We start from the raw sequence: 16,664 nt of genomic DNA, 5'->3' as shown, positions 1-16,664 counted from the left end.
CTAAGCTGGATAAAGGATTGTTGTATTATGTCTATAGACCTACAGCACTGTCACGGTAAATCTTCTGAAAGAGGCAACACGCCTCTGTACTGCAGCATGCGAGAACACATCTAAAGAGAGACCCGAAGGCTCTCTTCCAACTTCTGTGGTGGTGCATCTGTTTATTGGTTTGGTTTCTGATACAGTAATGTCAGGAGTATTTGAACATATCTGAAAAATTAATTATTGCACTCAGCAAAGGACATGTCCAGAGGATGGTAATCTGCAGACAGATGCAGAAGGAGAGGGTTGCTGTTGTATTTTTGCTGGGCTGGGTGGGGGTCAGGATGGTCATCCAGTCCAGAGGGACTGGATGTGGGGTGGAGCCCAGGTTTCCATACGGCTCCACCACCTTCATCCGGGTCCCGCTCTGCAGCGTGGGAAGCCACAACCTGGATCCACGCAGGGCAGATGCTCCTCAGGCAGGCAATAGCCAGAGCTCTGCAAGTGGAAAAGGGGCATCCTGTGGCCCCTTGGTAGTTCAGCGTCCCTGAGGCATTTTTCATCCCTTTACTTAGTTACCCACAATAATGGTCTCCTTTTTAATTCCTTCCTCTGTTCTAGGTCCTTCACTTGCTGTTTCCACAATAGCTGTCTTTGGTCAAGGCCCTTCAACTGTTCCTGAGGCAAATTGTGTGCATATGGCAGCACAGTCCCAAGCTCTGCTCTGGGACTCAGAGCTGCTGTGATGCCCCGATAACGCTGCCCAACTTGTAGAAACCCAGCCCAGCCTACAAATCACTATTATTAACTGGAACAGAGGGATGGGTCAGGGTAACTGAATCACACTCCCTCCTTTACAAGCGATCCCACATGGTGGATGTCGTATGTTCTGCACCAAGACTTATCCTTTACCCATTCTGCAAATGAAGCCTATTGCGTTGCAGCAGTTTTGGTGGGAAACAGAATAATTCCACTTCTTATCGTGTCTGTCAAAGCAAGACACTCACTACCCTAGTCCGACATCTAACACACCTTGCTCACACGTAGCACCAGTCTTCCCAGCTGGGCAAATACACTGTCCCGTCTTTGGATTGCATGGTGCTTCTCCACAGCTGCATTTCTGCCTGCAGTTCATGCCAAAGCTCCCGGGCTGACAAGCTGGTCAAAAGAAACCCAAAGACACGGTTAGGATAAGGAAGCATTTTGAAGACATTAGGAGGCAGCAATGTTAAACTGAGCTGTGCTGGTACCAAGTGATCAATGTTAGCATCGGTGTCTCAGTGACCGGTGGTCTGTAATTAACTGCAACAGAGCTCCAGAAAATCTGTGCCTGAAGCTTTAAAAGGCACTATAGTTACCTGGACAAATGTTAGTTTTAGTAAATGGCCTCAGCCTTGTGCCTTGACCTGTGCAAGCAGAGTGACACAGCAGTTGCCAGGCTCCAAATATCAGTTTGGCTTCAGTGGGGAACAACAAATGTACCTTTTATTTGCAACTTCTATATCTGAACATAAGTTTCTTGAGTAACCTTTCCCATCCAAAGTGTACCTCCCAGGGAAACATGCAGTGAATACCTACATAAATGGCATTTTTCTCCATGAAACCCAGGTGGACATGGACGTTTGCAGACTCCCGTCTCATGATCACACAGAACATCGGTAGGACAGCTGCACCTCTGTTTGCAACCAGCCCCATAAAAGCCAGGCGTGCACTCTGGAAAATGCAAGTAGACACAGAACACGTGTAAGAAAAAGGAAGAGTTAAGAAAACTGAACAAAAGTCAGAAAATAATTTGGCAGAAACTTGCAGAAATTGTATTATAATGTACATTTTAGAGGTGCTGATAACGAAGTGTAAATACTTATTAAACACTTGCACGGACATTTCAAAGAGGTTATTGCTTAAATACAACCCAGAAACAGAGTGGCAGAATACTTAAGGATATATTCAATTACAGCCATCACAGAATTACTCTTCTTATCTGTCTGTACCTTCTGCTGCTCTCTGCCTTGGTGCAAAGCCAGTGCTGGGCGAAGGATGCTCTCCCCCAGAACTGAGCACATCACCAAGACGCTAAAGATATTAAACATTGTCACTATTATTCTCCACCAACACCCCCCCCCCAGAACTACTGTCATAAATCCAACACGTTCCTGCCTGCCCAGAGAGGAATCTGAAGGAAGAATCTTTATTGCGTTACTCCATTACTGTCTGGAGAGGACTACTGAGACATGCAAACATGAATGTGGAATACAATTCTCTTTGAACTACCCCCAAAAACTACAAAGTATAAGTTGAATTCAAAGACCTGCAAATCTGAAGGAAAAGTAGCATTACTGAAACCATTTACAAATAACCCTGCTGCCATAAAACAGAGGTTTTGCCACTTATTTACTGTCTGAGTGGAAAAAGGAAAGAAGAGAAGTGAAAACTCCCACAATCCTCATTATATAGGGTTGCATTAGAATTTGGTTTCTAGATTTCTGTTATCATTTGATCAGGCTAAAACTGCTGCACTCTTAAGTTGTATTCCCCTTGATGTCCCTGTAAGCCCTGTGATAGCAGGCACTCATGGCATTTGCTGTATGAAAACCCACAGACAAAATAATTAGTAGAATATGAATATATTAGTGGCAGCAGCAGCCGAACAAAGCAGATGGAAGGAAGAATGAGAAATAATGCTAGGACAAAGGAATAAGCAGACATAAGGACTCTGGCTTTCTATTATACCTTTCTGACACTTTTTGCCGTGATAACCAGGCTTGCAGGTGCAAGTCCCGTTCCTTGCGTTGCATTCCAGCGTGTGCTCTTTCACGCACTGACACTCCTCCGAGCAGCCAGCTCCGAAGGCCCACCTGGGACAAGCTGCAGCCAGATGAAAAAGAATCATTAGCTCTGTAATTATGCATGAGTTATTTGAAATTGCACACTGCTGCAGAATGCAACTGCTGCAAAAAGCAAAACATTCATTTTATTTTCAGCAAATACATCCACATTCCTATGACAGTGCCTATTAACGTGTGGGTGTGTAAAATATAGTTTACATGATTCCTACATTAAGTAATTCATTTCGTTTCAAGCAGTATGTGGTGAATGCAAGAACCAGAAATGTTTCAAAGCAAACTTAGTTAAGTTTCTGAAAGAAAAAATATTTGGATACACTCCAAGACAAAAGCTTTCACAAAAAAAAAAAAAAAAAAAAAACAAACCCCCACAACTATTTTTCAGTCTTGCATAGATTTTATGAACAAAACCAGTAAGTGCAAAGAAACTTGACCATCTCTTTTGCAACAGTTTTGTTTTGATACTTTTTATTCCCATTTAACATTTTGCCCTTGTCCTGCCCCAGCCAGCCCTGCTCCTCAGCTCCCACTCCAACCGTATCAGCAGCCACTAACTACCTCCAACCAGACTTTAACCACACCGACAACCCTAATGTTAACCTGCCTATCCCAACCTGACCTATAGTCCTCACCTTTGTGCATCAGTAAATCTCAGTCCTAATGGCAATGATTATTTGCTAGAGGAAAAGATTAATGGAGTTTCTGGGGCTTGCCGACACGCATCAAAAGTCATGTTCTCCTGCTACTCCTGGCTCGTGACAGAACCCAAAGCCTTGCTCATTTTCTACATGATGTGGAATCTTTAAGACTGTTACGTCGCGCATGTGTTAAATAAACAGATCTGAAAAATGATGGGGACTTACTAAGATGGCAGAAGCGCCCGTAGAGCCCGGGGTCACACAGGCAAGCTCCATAGAGTCTGTGGCAATAGCCGTTGTTGGCACAGTTGCACGGTTTGTTACAGTTCTTCCCAAAGAGGCCTTTTGGGCAACCTTTTGAGTGCACAAACACAGCAAGGCATCAGCCGTTAAGTGTTAAAACACGAACACCAAATCAGCTCTCTTTTAGCTGACGTTACAGAAGAGACTGCGCTGACTTGTCGCTGACCTGGGGCTCTGCGCAGCCCATCCGTACAAGGCGCTTGCTTTTTCTCACCCTCTGTCTTGCTTATTATTTAAACAAAAGTCACTGCAAGGCAAGCTGCAGTGTTATAGCACGTCTCGCACAACGGAGACCATTCTCGTTCAGACCCCTAAGATTTACCACGCACAATTACATCTAGATAGAAGTGAAGGGCAAGAAGTGGTGAGGTTTCAGGCACGCACTACAGCCGGCAAGACAAGGGGAGCCGTACCATCTTCGCAGAGCTTGCCGTGCACGCCAGGTGGGCAGCGGCACTGCCCCGTGACGGGGTCGCAGGAGCCTCCGTTCTGGCACTTGCAAACGCTGGCACAGCCTCTGCCGTACATCCCGGGGGAGCAAGCTGGGGAGAGAGCAGGGAAGATGAATGGGCCAAGGAATCCTTTCCCTCCGCTAGAAACGAAGCGAAATAAGACTCCAGTCATCCAAACCGAGCAAGGAAAGAGTCCCTTTAGTCAAGTGGGCTCTAAACAAAGTCATATTCTTTTTATATAAGGTAATACACATCCATCTAGTATTTACTAGATAATTGGAAAAGGACACCTGAATTAAACAAGCTTACTTATGTGAAGTACTATGTGATGTATCCAAATTCTCCTCTGCACAGGCTCCCCTCCACACAACGCATGAGGCTCAAAAGACATTGCCTATGAAGTGCAAAGCTTAAAAATCAGAGCACAGTTTTGAATACTTGGAGATAATTATTTTAAACATCTTTTTCTTCTTCCTCCCAAATACTATTACAAAAATAACATTGTCTTTTTCTAACATAGCCTCTTAAATTCCCCAGATGATCATGGTAGAAATGCATCCACAATAGCACGGGATTCTTTCCTAAAGCCCTCATCGCTCCAGCACAAAACAAATTGTGAAATGAAGCCTTGCTCCACTGTTTGCAGCCTGAGCTAGCTGAGTAAATACAATTGCTGGAGTCATCTGACTTAACTGACATTTTATCAATGTACATTAAGAAACTTGACATTTCACATCAATTTCCATTCGCCTTCTTTGGTGCATTATTGTGAAAGATGTCCCTGCCCATGGCAGGGGGGTTGTTCTAGACGATCTTTAAAGGTCCCTTCCAACCCACACCATTCCGTGATTCTGTCATTATTACAGAAATTTTGTTCCAGTTTTCTCAACTGCTTAGCTTACCCTAAACCCATGCACTATACAGTATATTAAGAAAGTGAGAGAAAAGAGTGAAAGCAATCACATATGGCTAATTCATACACACTATATATTGTATTTATCACTGTCAATGCCTACTTCATTGGACTGCAGGTCTGGCTCAATAATGCAATCCCATTAAGGTTCTTTAAATTCCAGAGGCAAATTCTACCAGATTACATGCATGGATATGTACTGTAAATATAGAGCAAAAATATTATTATTATTTCTTAAGTGAACTAAAGAATTTGTATCCTGTCTTGAAATTTTTATAATCTATCCTGAACCACTAGAGCACCATGAATAGAACTAAGAATATCCTAACTGGATAGCTTGAACTGTCTTAGGTAGACTAGAAATTATCATTTCAATCCTCCTCATTCTTATTCTCGTAGCTGTCCCTAGCATTTACAAACCAAACCCACGATCAGCCGCCCAAAATAACTACAGGAAGACTGCTGATTTCAATCATCTGCTGTTTTTTTCTATAGTTCTTGCGATGATGCCTCCAAAACAATCTTGATGGTGTTTAACCTGAAAATTGCTGCCTACCAATGCTAAGTAATAATTCTTCATCGTCCCTTTGTCTCTTCAGGGACAGCGCAGACTTTCTGAGTATGATGGGCCATCATGCCATACACTATGAAACAGAGGGATCAATCTCAAACATGTGGGAGACCTGCTGTGTGAAGTCTCAGACAGGCAGCAGACAAGTTTTGCCAAACTGCAGGTGAAGAACAGTGCATGGTACATCCAGAAATCGCCGCTCTATCTTTCCACTTGGTTTTGACACATACTTTTGAATCAGAAATAACTTATGCCAGGAAGTAGGAATAAGGAGAGTAAAAAGCTATTGCAAAGGGCACTGGCTGACTTGGTAAGAGAATTCTGAAAAATACAATTTCCAATATTAAAAATTAACCATCTCAAGAAAATGATGCTGATAATAAAAAGAATGATAAGGGAAAAAAACAGGCCCAAGTTTGCCAACACAAGGCAAAAAAAAAAAAAAAAAAAGCAATGTCTTGGGATGCTATAATGGAAAAAAATCAAGTTTAGTATACATGTCCACCCAGACTGTCACACCACCTGCCAGGACAGACTTCTGAAAGTCAGTGAGACAAGTTGTGCAGCAAAGCATGGCAGCCAAACCTTGGCACTTTTCAGCAGCAGAGTGAATAGGAATGAATACCGACACAAATACTTAGGAAGGGGTACCGTACTGTACCGCACTGGAGAGCAGAGACCTCGCTGTTTGAGGTAAGCATCCCTTACAATTTCTATTTAATGTGCCACATTACAATAAAATTTTGATCGGCTTGTAAGGCAGCTGTGCTCCTTAGAGAGCTTTACAGATTAAAAGTACAACAGGTTATTCCTATTTCCTACCTATCTGCAGTGTCACAGCACTAGGACAAAGCCCCCACCTTTCAAATACACTGTACTCACTTTCATTACAGATAATGCCGGTCCACCCAGGTGAGCAAACACAACCACTGTGTTCACTGTTACATCTGCCTCCGTTCAGACAATCCTCACAGCTCAAGCTACAGTCATTGCCAAAAGTGTTATCAAGGCAAACTGAAATGAAAAAATATACAGAAGGTTTAGTGAGCATCCAGACAAAATACTTCCACAAGCTCTTACCTATTGTTCCAGATGCACAAGTGCAAAAAGAAACCTACACAACATTGACAGTCTGAAAGAAAAGTATTCATGTTGTTAGTGTTAATGTTGGTAGTGTTGCAAATACCACTGATTCATCGCAAAAGACAGTCCCAAATGGAGATTCCCAAGTTTTCCTCTTCAAATTTTAGAGTCTAAATAAAAGGAAAGCTGGGACTTTACGTGGAATTTACTCCCTTAAATGCTATAATTCCACATCAAAGAGCACTTAAAACTACTTTTTAAAAGGAAATATTTTGCCTTCAGAAAAAGTGAATTTGCACCTAATGCTTGATAATATTGTAAATAATTAAAAGTATTTCTTGGGAGAGAATCTCCTTTTCTCCTTGCTAGGCTATCCTTTTTGTTATTCTATTGCAGTAGGTGGATGCGGTGCTATTTAAGCATAGTTCAGTGATATTTTTAACAGCATAGTCTGAGTGTTATCCTAGGAAAACAAAGCATAATCATGCATTTATCACTTCCTTTTTTTCTTCATGGATATGAAAAAAAAGGTTAGTTTATATGGGAAACCTTGTATGAAAATGCATTCCTCCCTCACCTTCCCCACCCTCCTTTTCTCCCTTGCACCCACAGACATGAGCACACTCATGTTCTCTCTTTGTTGGGTCTATTGAGAAAGGCATAGAAAATAAATGTTACTTTCTGCTAAAATACCTCAGTGACACTAAGATCCTATCCACATGGTCAGTTTATTGCCTTCGAGGCTTTATGGCTGTGGCTGGGGGGGTTTTTGGAAGGGGATTTTGAACAACACCTGAAAGCGAGCTGGCAGATTATTTCAGCTAACAGTAAGTCAGCAGGCTGGTTGCTTTTCACCAGCAATTTTCTATGTGAGGCCAGATTTCCTCTAGGTCTCAGCACCCGACTGTTCCTTTTTCTGAAGCTGAACAAATGCCCAAGCTTTCAGGGACATTCAGAATCCCAGTGCTCCCACTTGGAACGGGTTACAAATTCATACTTCAGGAGAAGAATACAGACTACCATTAAAAACGTCATGCTTCTACATAAAAAAGTCATTCAGTCTACAGAAAATAGTTAATTACTTGCACCAGCTTATTGTTTAAAGCTGTATTTTTGTAATATAGATAGCAGCAGAAAAATATGTCTGAAAGTATGAGAAATAAATCAACATCTGGGAGGTAAAAGAACTTACTAAACCATTAAAAGTTTCATTCCCCCACCACCTTTTCCTACAAACCCACACGTGCTACAAAGCCTCCGCCTTAGAAAAAGTGCAGACACTCAGCTATGACTGATAATACCCAAATTTATGTGGCTAAACATAAATAAAACATGTAAAAACTGGTCAATAAATATTTGATTGTGGTTTCCAGGCCTGATAATTTTGCCTGTGGTTATCTCATTTATCAGTTTCCCAATTGGTTATCAGTGTCGTTGAGTCCGGCTGGATGCTATGTGATTTGGGAGGTCTTAACAGTTTTGTTCATAAAAATAAGTTAATTTTTTATTAAAGCCAGGACCAGTTCCTGATTTTTGCCTGTAGGGCACAGTCCTCGGATGAGTAATTAGAGCTCATATAAAAAGCACAGGACATACGTAACAAAAATAAGAAATCTCATTCCTCCCTGGTGACCCACCAGCAAATACTGTGCTCATCAAAAAGAAAGCACAGGGTTCCAAATCATAAAACTCTTGAAGTGGTGATGTTTCCACCTGCAGGTGGAAAGACTGAAGTCATGCAAAATCCAGGTGGGGGGCAAAGCTGCTTTGCACCCACTCCTGTGACCGTGTGTGCTCATGCGCTCTGTTTGCCACCAGTTGTGCCAAGCCCTTGGCCAAGCTGGGCTCTACATGGATAGGTCCAAGCTTTTCCTGGAGAACACGCTCAAAGCATCAAAAAGGACCCGAACCTCCAGAGGGTTGTTTTTTCCACCAACAAAAATGCAAATATCTTCAGCAAAACCCCTCCAATTATTATAAAATGGCTTGTAAACAGGTACATGTGCCCCCACAAGCCCCCTTCCTAGCTCAAGGAGAAAGGGAGCATTTCCCAAGGGTTTGTTCCCAGCTGAATGGTTCCAGCGGGTTTTGTGCATTGCAGTAACCCACGCAATCCTCTTGCCCCCAGGGTGAAGAGGATCTCTGTGTCTGTTGCCTCCAGGGCTTTGTGCGGACATTGTTTTTCCAAGAAGCCTCCCATCCCCTGCTTGCTGTGCTGCTTCCTTTTCCCATGCCTCCCTCCGCATCCCTCCCTGACACATCCAGGCAGCAGCAGCTGCGACCGGGGAGCCTCCCTGTTCCCCAAACGTATCCCATTTGGGATGGGACATGTGGCGATGACTCCTCCCCACCAGCGTGGCAGAAAGCAGGATTAACGCTCACTGCACCTTTGCTTAAGCCTGGCCACCCCAGCACCACTCTCACCCCAAATCCTCTTTCCAAGACTACTCCCCCAATTTGCTGCGAGGGCTAAAAGCGACGCTTGTTCACTCACCGACCCTCTGCACCAGGGTGAGCTCTCCTCGGGGGTCTTCGTCCTCGTAGACGGCACCGAGTGCGTAGCGAAGGAGCTGGGGGGGACCTCTGAACTGCAGCCCCGGAGCCGCGGCAAACCTGGCTGCCTCCTCCGCATCCACCTCCTCCCCACCTAGGGCTGACACACACACACGTGCCATGACGGCCTGGCCCTGAGTCTTCCTCCATGACACTTTTCTCTCCTCTACCTCTTTTTTTTTTTTTTTTTTTAATTATGCTAGTAGATTTTCCAGCTACACCCCTGTGCAGTCTGCACAGCAGTCACAGCTGATTCGTTTTCTCATCTGTATTTATAAACAGAGTTTCTGCTATCCAAAAAAGAGAAAAGGGTGGGGGGGGAAAAAAAAAAAAAAAAAAAATCTTTCCCTTTCCTTTCTTCTGGAAATAAACTCTGGTTCTGGAGAGTGAAAAAAAAAAAAAAAAAATCTAATGGAGAGTTTCATTTTCCTCACTTGAAGTTTGAGATTATGTTTAGCTAATGAAGGTCATTACTCTAGCTCATTTTGGAAATGACAAATATAGAGACAGGCTGGCTGTCCGATTTATTTTCAGAAATACTAAAATCTGAGCCTTAAAATGATGGGAAATAAGTTGGCTTTCTTTTTGGAGTTGGTTAAAATACCAAAGTCTGCCCAAGGTTTAGCAGGTGCTAAACTTGGTTATAAAATTAAGTTGCTAGGCTAAGCTCTGTACTGGTTACACTGGCAGAAATCCAGAATCACACCACTGACTTTAGTGGAAAAATAAAAACCCCAAAACTTTAGTGGTTCATCAAAGCAGAATCTGGCTACCTTTTTTCCACAGGATGTTAGACTTCATCAAATAGTGCAAGAAAACTGTCAAGAATAGCATTTATTTCTAAAACACAAGCTTTACATTTTCAAACCTATCCAGGGGATTTAAGCGTTCATCTCCCATTAATCTTTGGCAAAACCCATTACTTGAGGATGAACTCGGGATCCACATGTTGCACGTAGCTCTACCCTGGCCACGTTCAGAGATGGCTGAAGTTGGGCTTCCAAAATCCCGGGATCCATGGAAATCCCAGTTCAAAATTCACATTTTAAATCAGTGGGAGATACTTAACGGCCTGCGCGATATAAAAATAACTTACCGATGCAGGACCGTCTGTTAACACCAAGCCTGTAACCCTCCTTACATGCACATTCGTACGACCCCAGAGAATTAACGCAGAAATGGTCGCAGTTGCCATTATCAAGACGACATTCATCCACATCTAGAAAAGGCAGATATAAATGCTGATTAGGTGCAAGTCCCTCTGCTTGGAGAGCGCACTCTGTGCCTGGCTGCATCTGAAAAATTATTCTGCACATAAGAAAACCTGATTTTCTTAGTACTTTGGGGCTCTCCATTTCTCACTAGTATTGGAGATATTAAAACATTTCAGGGCAACATGGAATAGATTATTTCACCTTTTTTGTCTCAAGTGAAAACAGCTGCTTTAAGCTGTTAAGCTCAGTTGATCCTTTGGTTATTTTGAGGGCTCTCTTTTTGTAGAAGTAGTCTTTAACACACATCAATATACAATGTCCAGGGAGAGAGGAGGAAAAGTTCGTCTCTGCTGTCTCATCTACCACAGCCCCACTTCTCCGTGCTGGATGCCGGGTTATTACTGTATTCCAGTCTTACAAAGCGGAAATTATACATCTGTAAACCTTATCAGCAAAGCAGGCATACGGTCACTGATTCTCTTATTAGGGAAATGCCCGCAAAGCCCTGGGATGAGCTCTGACAGCATTTCTTCCTCCTGCTGTTGTGCTTAGTTAGACTGAGCCACCGGTATCAAAGGACTCACCGTCGCAGGCGCAGCCGTCGGCGTTCAGCTGGAACCCCGCTTTGCAGGCACACTCGTAGCCACCCGCATAATTGATGCAGAATTGGGAGCAGCAGGACTCTCCGGTCTCGCACTTGTCCAGCTCTGCAAGGAAGGGGCAGCTCGTTCAGCCCTTGGACACGGTCTGAGCTGCTGCCGCAGTTTTGCTCGGGAGCTACTGCGCTTTTCAGCACTTGCCTTTATCTGTCTCCTCTCTCTTCCCCTACATAAAAAACTGTCTGAATCCTGACAGCAGCTGTCTTCTACCTTCTCCCACAGCACCCAATACCCTCGATGTCCAGGGAGAGGCATCTTTTCTGCAAGTCTTAGCCGCCGCAAGGGGATTTACGAAACAGACAACAACTAGGTTTCACCAGCCCACAAACCCCATCTATTTAACAGTAACTTACATTTAACTGTTTTACGTTCAACCTTATTCAATGCAAACTAACAGTGAAACAATGCTCTGATCCCGCAACGCATTTGCCGGACACCAGCAGTCTGCTAGGTGCAATTTTTAATAACTAACTGCCCATTGCCTTATCCTGCCCTGCGTCCATCCACAAATTAGTATCGTTGACACCACTGTTCAGCTGATTAGATATGAGAATCGAGCTGTTATCTTTTCACTGCAGGCTCTCAGCTGATCTCAGCCCCTGCAGCCTGCTGAGTGGGTTGGTGGCCATTCAAGGGCCACCTTGTCAATGCTGAGTCTGCAAAATGCTTTTGAACGTTACCCAGATGAGCAGCCGCAGATGGGAAAGGTCAGTGTCTCAATTAACCTTGGAAGGAGCAGCAACATTATTAGGAAACACCGACAGGAGAAAGAGGAGAAAGAAAATGTAATTAATCAATCGAGGTGAGGAGGTCAGCATGAAAATGATTAATGTAGGTTATGTGAACACGGAGTGTTTTCCAGAAATGTCACAAGCCGAGCTCCTCTGCAGTACGTCAGACGATGCCTTGCTCTGGGGTCTAGAAACAGCCCCTTGTCTGTGTAGGAATGCGAAATGTGCATCCAACAATAAGGAGATTTTTTGCTTTTAAGAGCAGCTTTTCATGTCCTCAGCCTTGCCAAAGCCTTCCCCTATGCTCTCGCTTCCCTCGCTGTGTCCAGAGTAACTGCTTCCCTCTGAAATTTCCATCAGCAGCTCACTGAGCCGGGCACGGGCAGCAGGCTGCTCTGCCTCCTCTCATCCATACACAAACAAGAGTGTGTAACCCATCCCACCCCTGCCAGCCTCTGGGTCCCGATCTGCCTCCCTCACTTTCTTTTCTTTTCTTTTGTTTTTTAAGCTCCAGCACCAACTGCCCTTGCAGACCTCGGTGCTTCCCTCCTCCCCTGCTCCTTCCTCTCTCCTGCACTTGGCTTTTTTTGTTGCAAGACCCTTCTTGTCTGTAATGCCTCTCACATTCACCAGAGCTCCTGCTCTTTACATCTCCTCACGACTTACTATACGCTTTATGATGCCTGCTCTTTTTCCCACCCCCGCCTCTTCTTGGCTATTCTTTAAAATTTTAATGGCATAGTGACAGCAAGCCTAAACCAGAATGAGATACAGTTTGCATAGCAAAAGCTGTAAACAACAACCCCCCCACCCCAAAACCCCCCCACACTGTAAAATCATTTAAAACATGAAGGAATTTTTAAGCTCTTTTCTCGAAATAAAAACAAATCTAACTCTATTGCTTTCACGTCCTAAGTGAGACTTCTCACAGCTAGAAGTGCAATCTCATCTCTGAGCAAATCTGATGGAAGTACAGCAGCTTCCATAACACAAAGTGGAGTTTGCGCAAGAAGCACTTGAGAACAGCAGTGCTACCACTCCCAGGCAGAGCCGACCCTCTTCCCAGCTACTGGCTGAGGAAGGGAAGGAAAAAAAGGTCAGGGAAGTGATGCTTGGGCTGGACACAGTGAGATATGGCCACGGCAACTGGTGATGCACCAAAGTGTCATCTTCCATTTGGGAGGCAGAACTCCTTCCCCTCATTAATTAATAAGCCCAGCAAACATGTAGAGCAAGGCAAGCTGGAGCAGCGGCTGAGGAAGTGCCAGAGGATAGTATTAATTAAAACTTGTAGAAGAAGGGAAGGGGATGGGAAGGTGTTTACTTGAGCGACAGCTCTCCTGCAGGCTCCTCTTACAGAGAGACCCACCACACCTCCTCCTTCCTCCCGCAGAGACGAGGCATTCGCCACGCATTACCTGCGCACATTTTGCCATCAAAATCGAGGCGATAGCCGTCGTCACAGGAGCAGCGCGGCCCCGCAGTCGTGTGCTCGCAGTGGTGAGAGCAGCCACCGTTGTTGTCCTGGCAGCTATCGACAATTTCCATTTCAATGCCTTGCAGAGAAATAAATCGAAAGGATGTTAAAAAGCAAGCACAGGGGAGAGTCACTGGAGAATAAGCCTTCTGTAAAAGAGCATCCATAAGCCGACTGTAGCAGGAAATATAAACTCAGCTCCCATCCCCGCCCCAGAAGAGCACGTTTTGGAGTCACTGAACTCCGGGTATTTGTCTCCTTGTGTCATAACAGTGGATGCTCTTGACTTCAGTGACATGAAGCCGGCTCACTGTTTCGGCAGTCTGCCTGCTATGGGAACATTCACAGGTTTCCTGAGATTTATGCTTTGTTTGAACGCAATGGCGAGTTCTGCCCTTGCCCCAGAGGAGGAAAGGAACCATCTGAGGAACCTGGGTGGTCCATCTCAACCCAGACTGCTTATGCTTTCCAAAAAGCAGCTTTTAGTTTTGTATGTGAACGGGAAAGAGTTGGATTCTGAAACATCCACCAAACACAAATGCCTTACACCTTAGCCTGACACTAATCACAAAACAAAACAATCCACAGGTTCTGACCCTTGGATGTCCCTTCAAGGGGACACGTGGCAGCTCCTCTGCTGTGACTTTGTCCCCCGACAATTAAGACAGAGTGGTGGTACGATGCTGTCACCAGCCCCCTTCGCCCTGACAGACCACCCCATCCTCTGGCACTCGGTTGCGCTGGACAGTCCTCACAACGTTTTGGCCAGGTCCAGCAGAAACGCGTGTAGAGGAAAAGGAACATCTGTCCATCTCATTCCCACCAAGGTACTTCATTAAATGATTTCTTTAGGATGAAAAGAACATATAAGGTCAGTTATAAAGTTTCTCTTGAAGAATTAGTCGGATTGTCTTGTTACAGAGCTATTTAGAGAGGAATTAATTTCCCATACTGTGTAGGAGAACTGAGAAACACCCTCCTTAAAGGAGCCACGGCACATCCAGAAACACGCCAGGTCAGAGCGGCAGCCATCAGATCTGGTACAGAAGGATGGCATTTCCCCACTGCCGTGGCTCACAGACACATCTGCATCGTGGCTCTGATCCCTTTTTGTGCCCCCAGGGAGCAACCTGCCTGCCGACAAGAAACGCAAGTCTAGCTGGAAAAGGCTATAAATTAGGAGAACATATATCGAGGGCTACATCTCATGCATAGTCTGATTATTTGCACAGGGAGAAGAAACCTAGTCTCCTGTCCAGTGTGCTGAGCTGCGATTTAGGAAACCCAGTGATCAAATGCAGTATCTGACTTTATACACTATCTTCATCATTCACTTTGTCTCAGTTCTTCATCAATAAAACTGGAATAACGGTTCTTCCCTGTGCCACTGGGGAAATGAAAGAATAAACAAAGATTGTAAATTGCTCAAACACTGGCATAATCCTGATCATAAATATATGCAGAATGTTTTTATTTTTATTGTTTGCTCTCTAATATTGTACATAAGGCACAGAGAATCAATGTCCCCTGAGATTTGCTGAACATCGAGAAAAAATACTATCAGAAAATCACAATAAAACCTAAGTGGTCTAAACTACTTTTTTTTTATCCCCATAACAGATCATTTTGTAACTACATATTAATTGCATTTCCTCCGCCATTGCACTACTCACAATTCCCCATCACCTATGAAATAATTCTCCAGAATGTCTTGCACATGATTGGGTTTTGTTTTTAATGTATGTTAATGCTTTGAAACTGATTTTCATCCTTATTAAGTATTTCTTACACACACATTCTTAAAGAAAGCATTCATTCTCTGGCATGCAGTGTATTTTCCTAAGGAAATTCTGCTGAAAGTTCTTGCACAGTATTATTAGATTGAATGATCTTTGCCCACCTCTTTGCTGAAACAGGTCATGCTTTTGTCTGCATTCCAGTGAGCTTATGTTAGGTCCATAATAACACCAACTCTTCCACATCACCTCCTTTATTAATCTAAATTTGCCCTCAAGGACAGCCCAGGGATCACCTACCAACTAACAGTGCTGGGAGTCAGCCCCCTTCTCAAGAAAAGTAGCATTGATTAAGAAACCCCACTGGCAAAAAGTAAGTATGTGAGGGAAGACAACAGGGCTCAGCATCAGTTTAGTTTGGGAAATTTTAGTTGTTCAAATATTTTTGTCATCCCTGATCTTGTTTTTTCCCCCCTTTTTTTTGGGGGGGCATCTACTTAACAGTATCAATATTGTCAGGAGAAACATAAATAAACCTAGACAGATAAAGACAAGAGCAGAACATCACATTGGTTTTCTTTTGCATCAGATCCAGCATATAAAAAAACTGGGAGGAGGAGAGCAGGAATGAATACATTTCATAGAAAAGCAATATTTTGGTCACTCTGCAATAGAATTTGCCAGACTCTGAAGATAAACCAACAGGGCTATTTGCTCTTTGAAATGCAGTAATTAAGGTCTGTGAACACAGGCTTAGGAATGTATCAACCTGCAAAACCAGCAGTAGCAGAAGATGAAGAAAATAGTATTAAGCTTGAGCTTTTGCATACATTTATTTTGCTAGGAGTGCTAATCCAACTGAATTAAAAATGAAGCATAGCAGTTTGCAGATAAGATAGCCTGAAATGCATAGCTTTAAAAGCGTCACTTACGGTAGCACTGCTTTCCATCAGCCCCCAGCTCGAAGCCGGGATTACAGACACAGGTGAAGGATCCCAGAGTGTTCACACAACGATGAGCACACCTGGCTCTCCCTTCTGCACACTCATCAATGTCTATGAAGCAGAGAGAAAGGCAGAGACATTCATTTGGATATTAAAATAAAAAAATAATCCTGCTCTACATGCACATGGCTGTGTCCACTGAAAAGAGCATCCTGATGTTAGTGTACAAATTACAGCATCTGATGAATCCAGGAATGCTGAACCCACAGCATTATTCTCCCAAATAATCTTTTCTTTCCAAACACTGTTGACCTTGAACCTCTCAACGTGAATATTTACAATACCAAACATTATATTTACAGCATCAGCCAAAGCAGTTTGTTTATTATTCCTGTAACAAAAGCAATGGCAAAAGAAGCCACATGAAGAACTCAGAAAAAAGTCCTATCTTCCAGTACCCTAAAATTATCACTAGGTCCTCAATGCCATTATATTTAATTTAATGAAGCGGGAAATAGCTGATTATTTTCTGAATGTCAAATGATTTGGATTAAATGCTGGCTGG

At 43.6% G+C, this 16,664-nt stretch overlaps 1 protein-coding gene across 1 annotated transcript in view; it reads right to left on the bottom strand.

The window, feature by feature from the left end:
• Positions 1–16,664, bottom strand: part of LOC104835196 (multiple epidermal growth factor-like domains protein 6) — a 188,519-nt gene that overhangs the window by 36,616 nt on the left and 135,239 nt on the right. Inside the window, 11 exon segments of the mRNA XM_010573084.1 lie at positions 1,015–1,140; positions 1,561–1,695; positions 2,713–2,847; positions 3,689–3,817; positions 4,180–4,308; positions 6,585–6,716; positions 9,280–9,432; positions 10,435–10,557; positions 11,137–11,259; positions 13,361–13,498; positions 16,088–16,210. Of these exon segments, the coding sequence (XP_010571386.1) occupies positions 1,015–1,140; positions 1,561–1,695; positions 2,713–2,847; positions 3,689–3,817; positions 4,180–4,308; positions 6,585–6,716; positions 9,280–9,432; positions 10,435–10,557; positions 11,137–11,259; positions 13,361–13,498; positions 16,088–16,210 (1,446 nt within the window).

Source organism: Haliaeetus leucocephalus, unplaced genomic scaffold (assembly GCF_000737465.1).
Source record: "Haliaeetus leucocephalus isolate CR32 unplaced genomic scaffold, Haliaeetus_leucocephalus-4.0 Scaffold362, whole genome shotgun sequence".
In the NCBI taxonomy this organism is placed as follows: Eukaryota; Metazoa; Chordata; class Aves; order Accipitriformes; family Accipitridae; genus Haliaeetus; species Haliaeetus leucocephalus.
The sequence above is the reverse complement of the archived record's forward strand: the minus strand, read 5'-3'. Positions and strand labels throughout refer to the sequence as shown.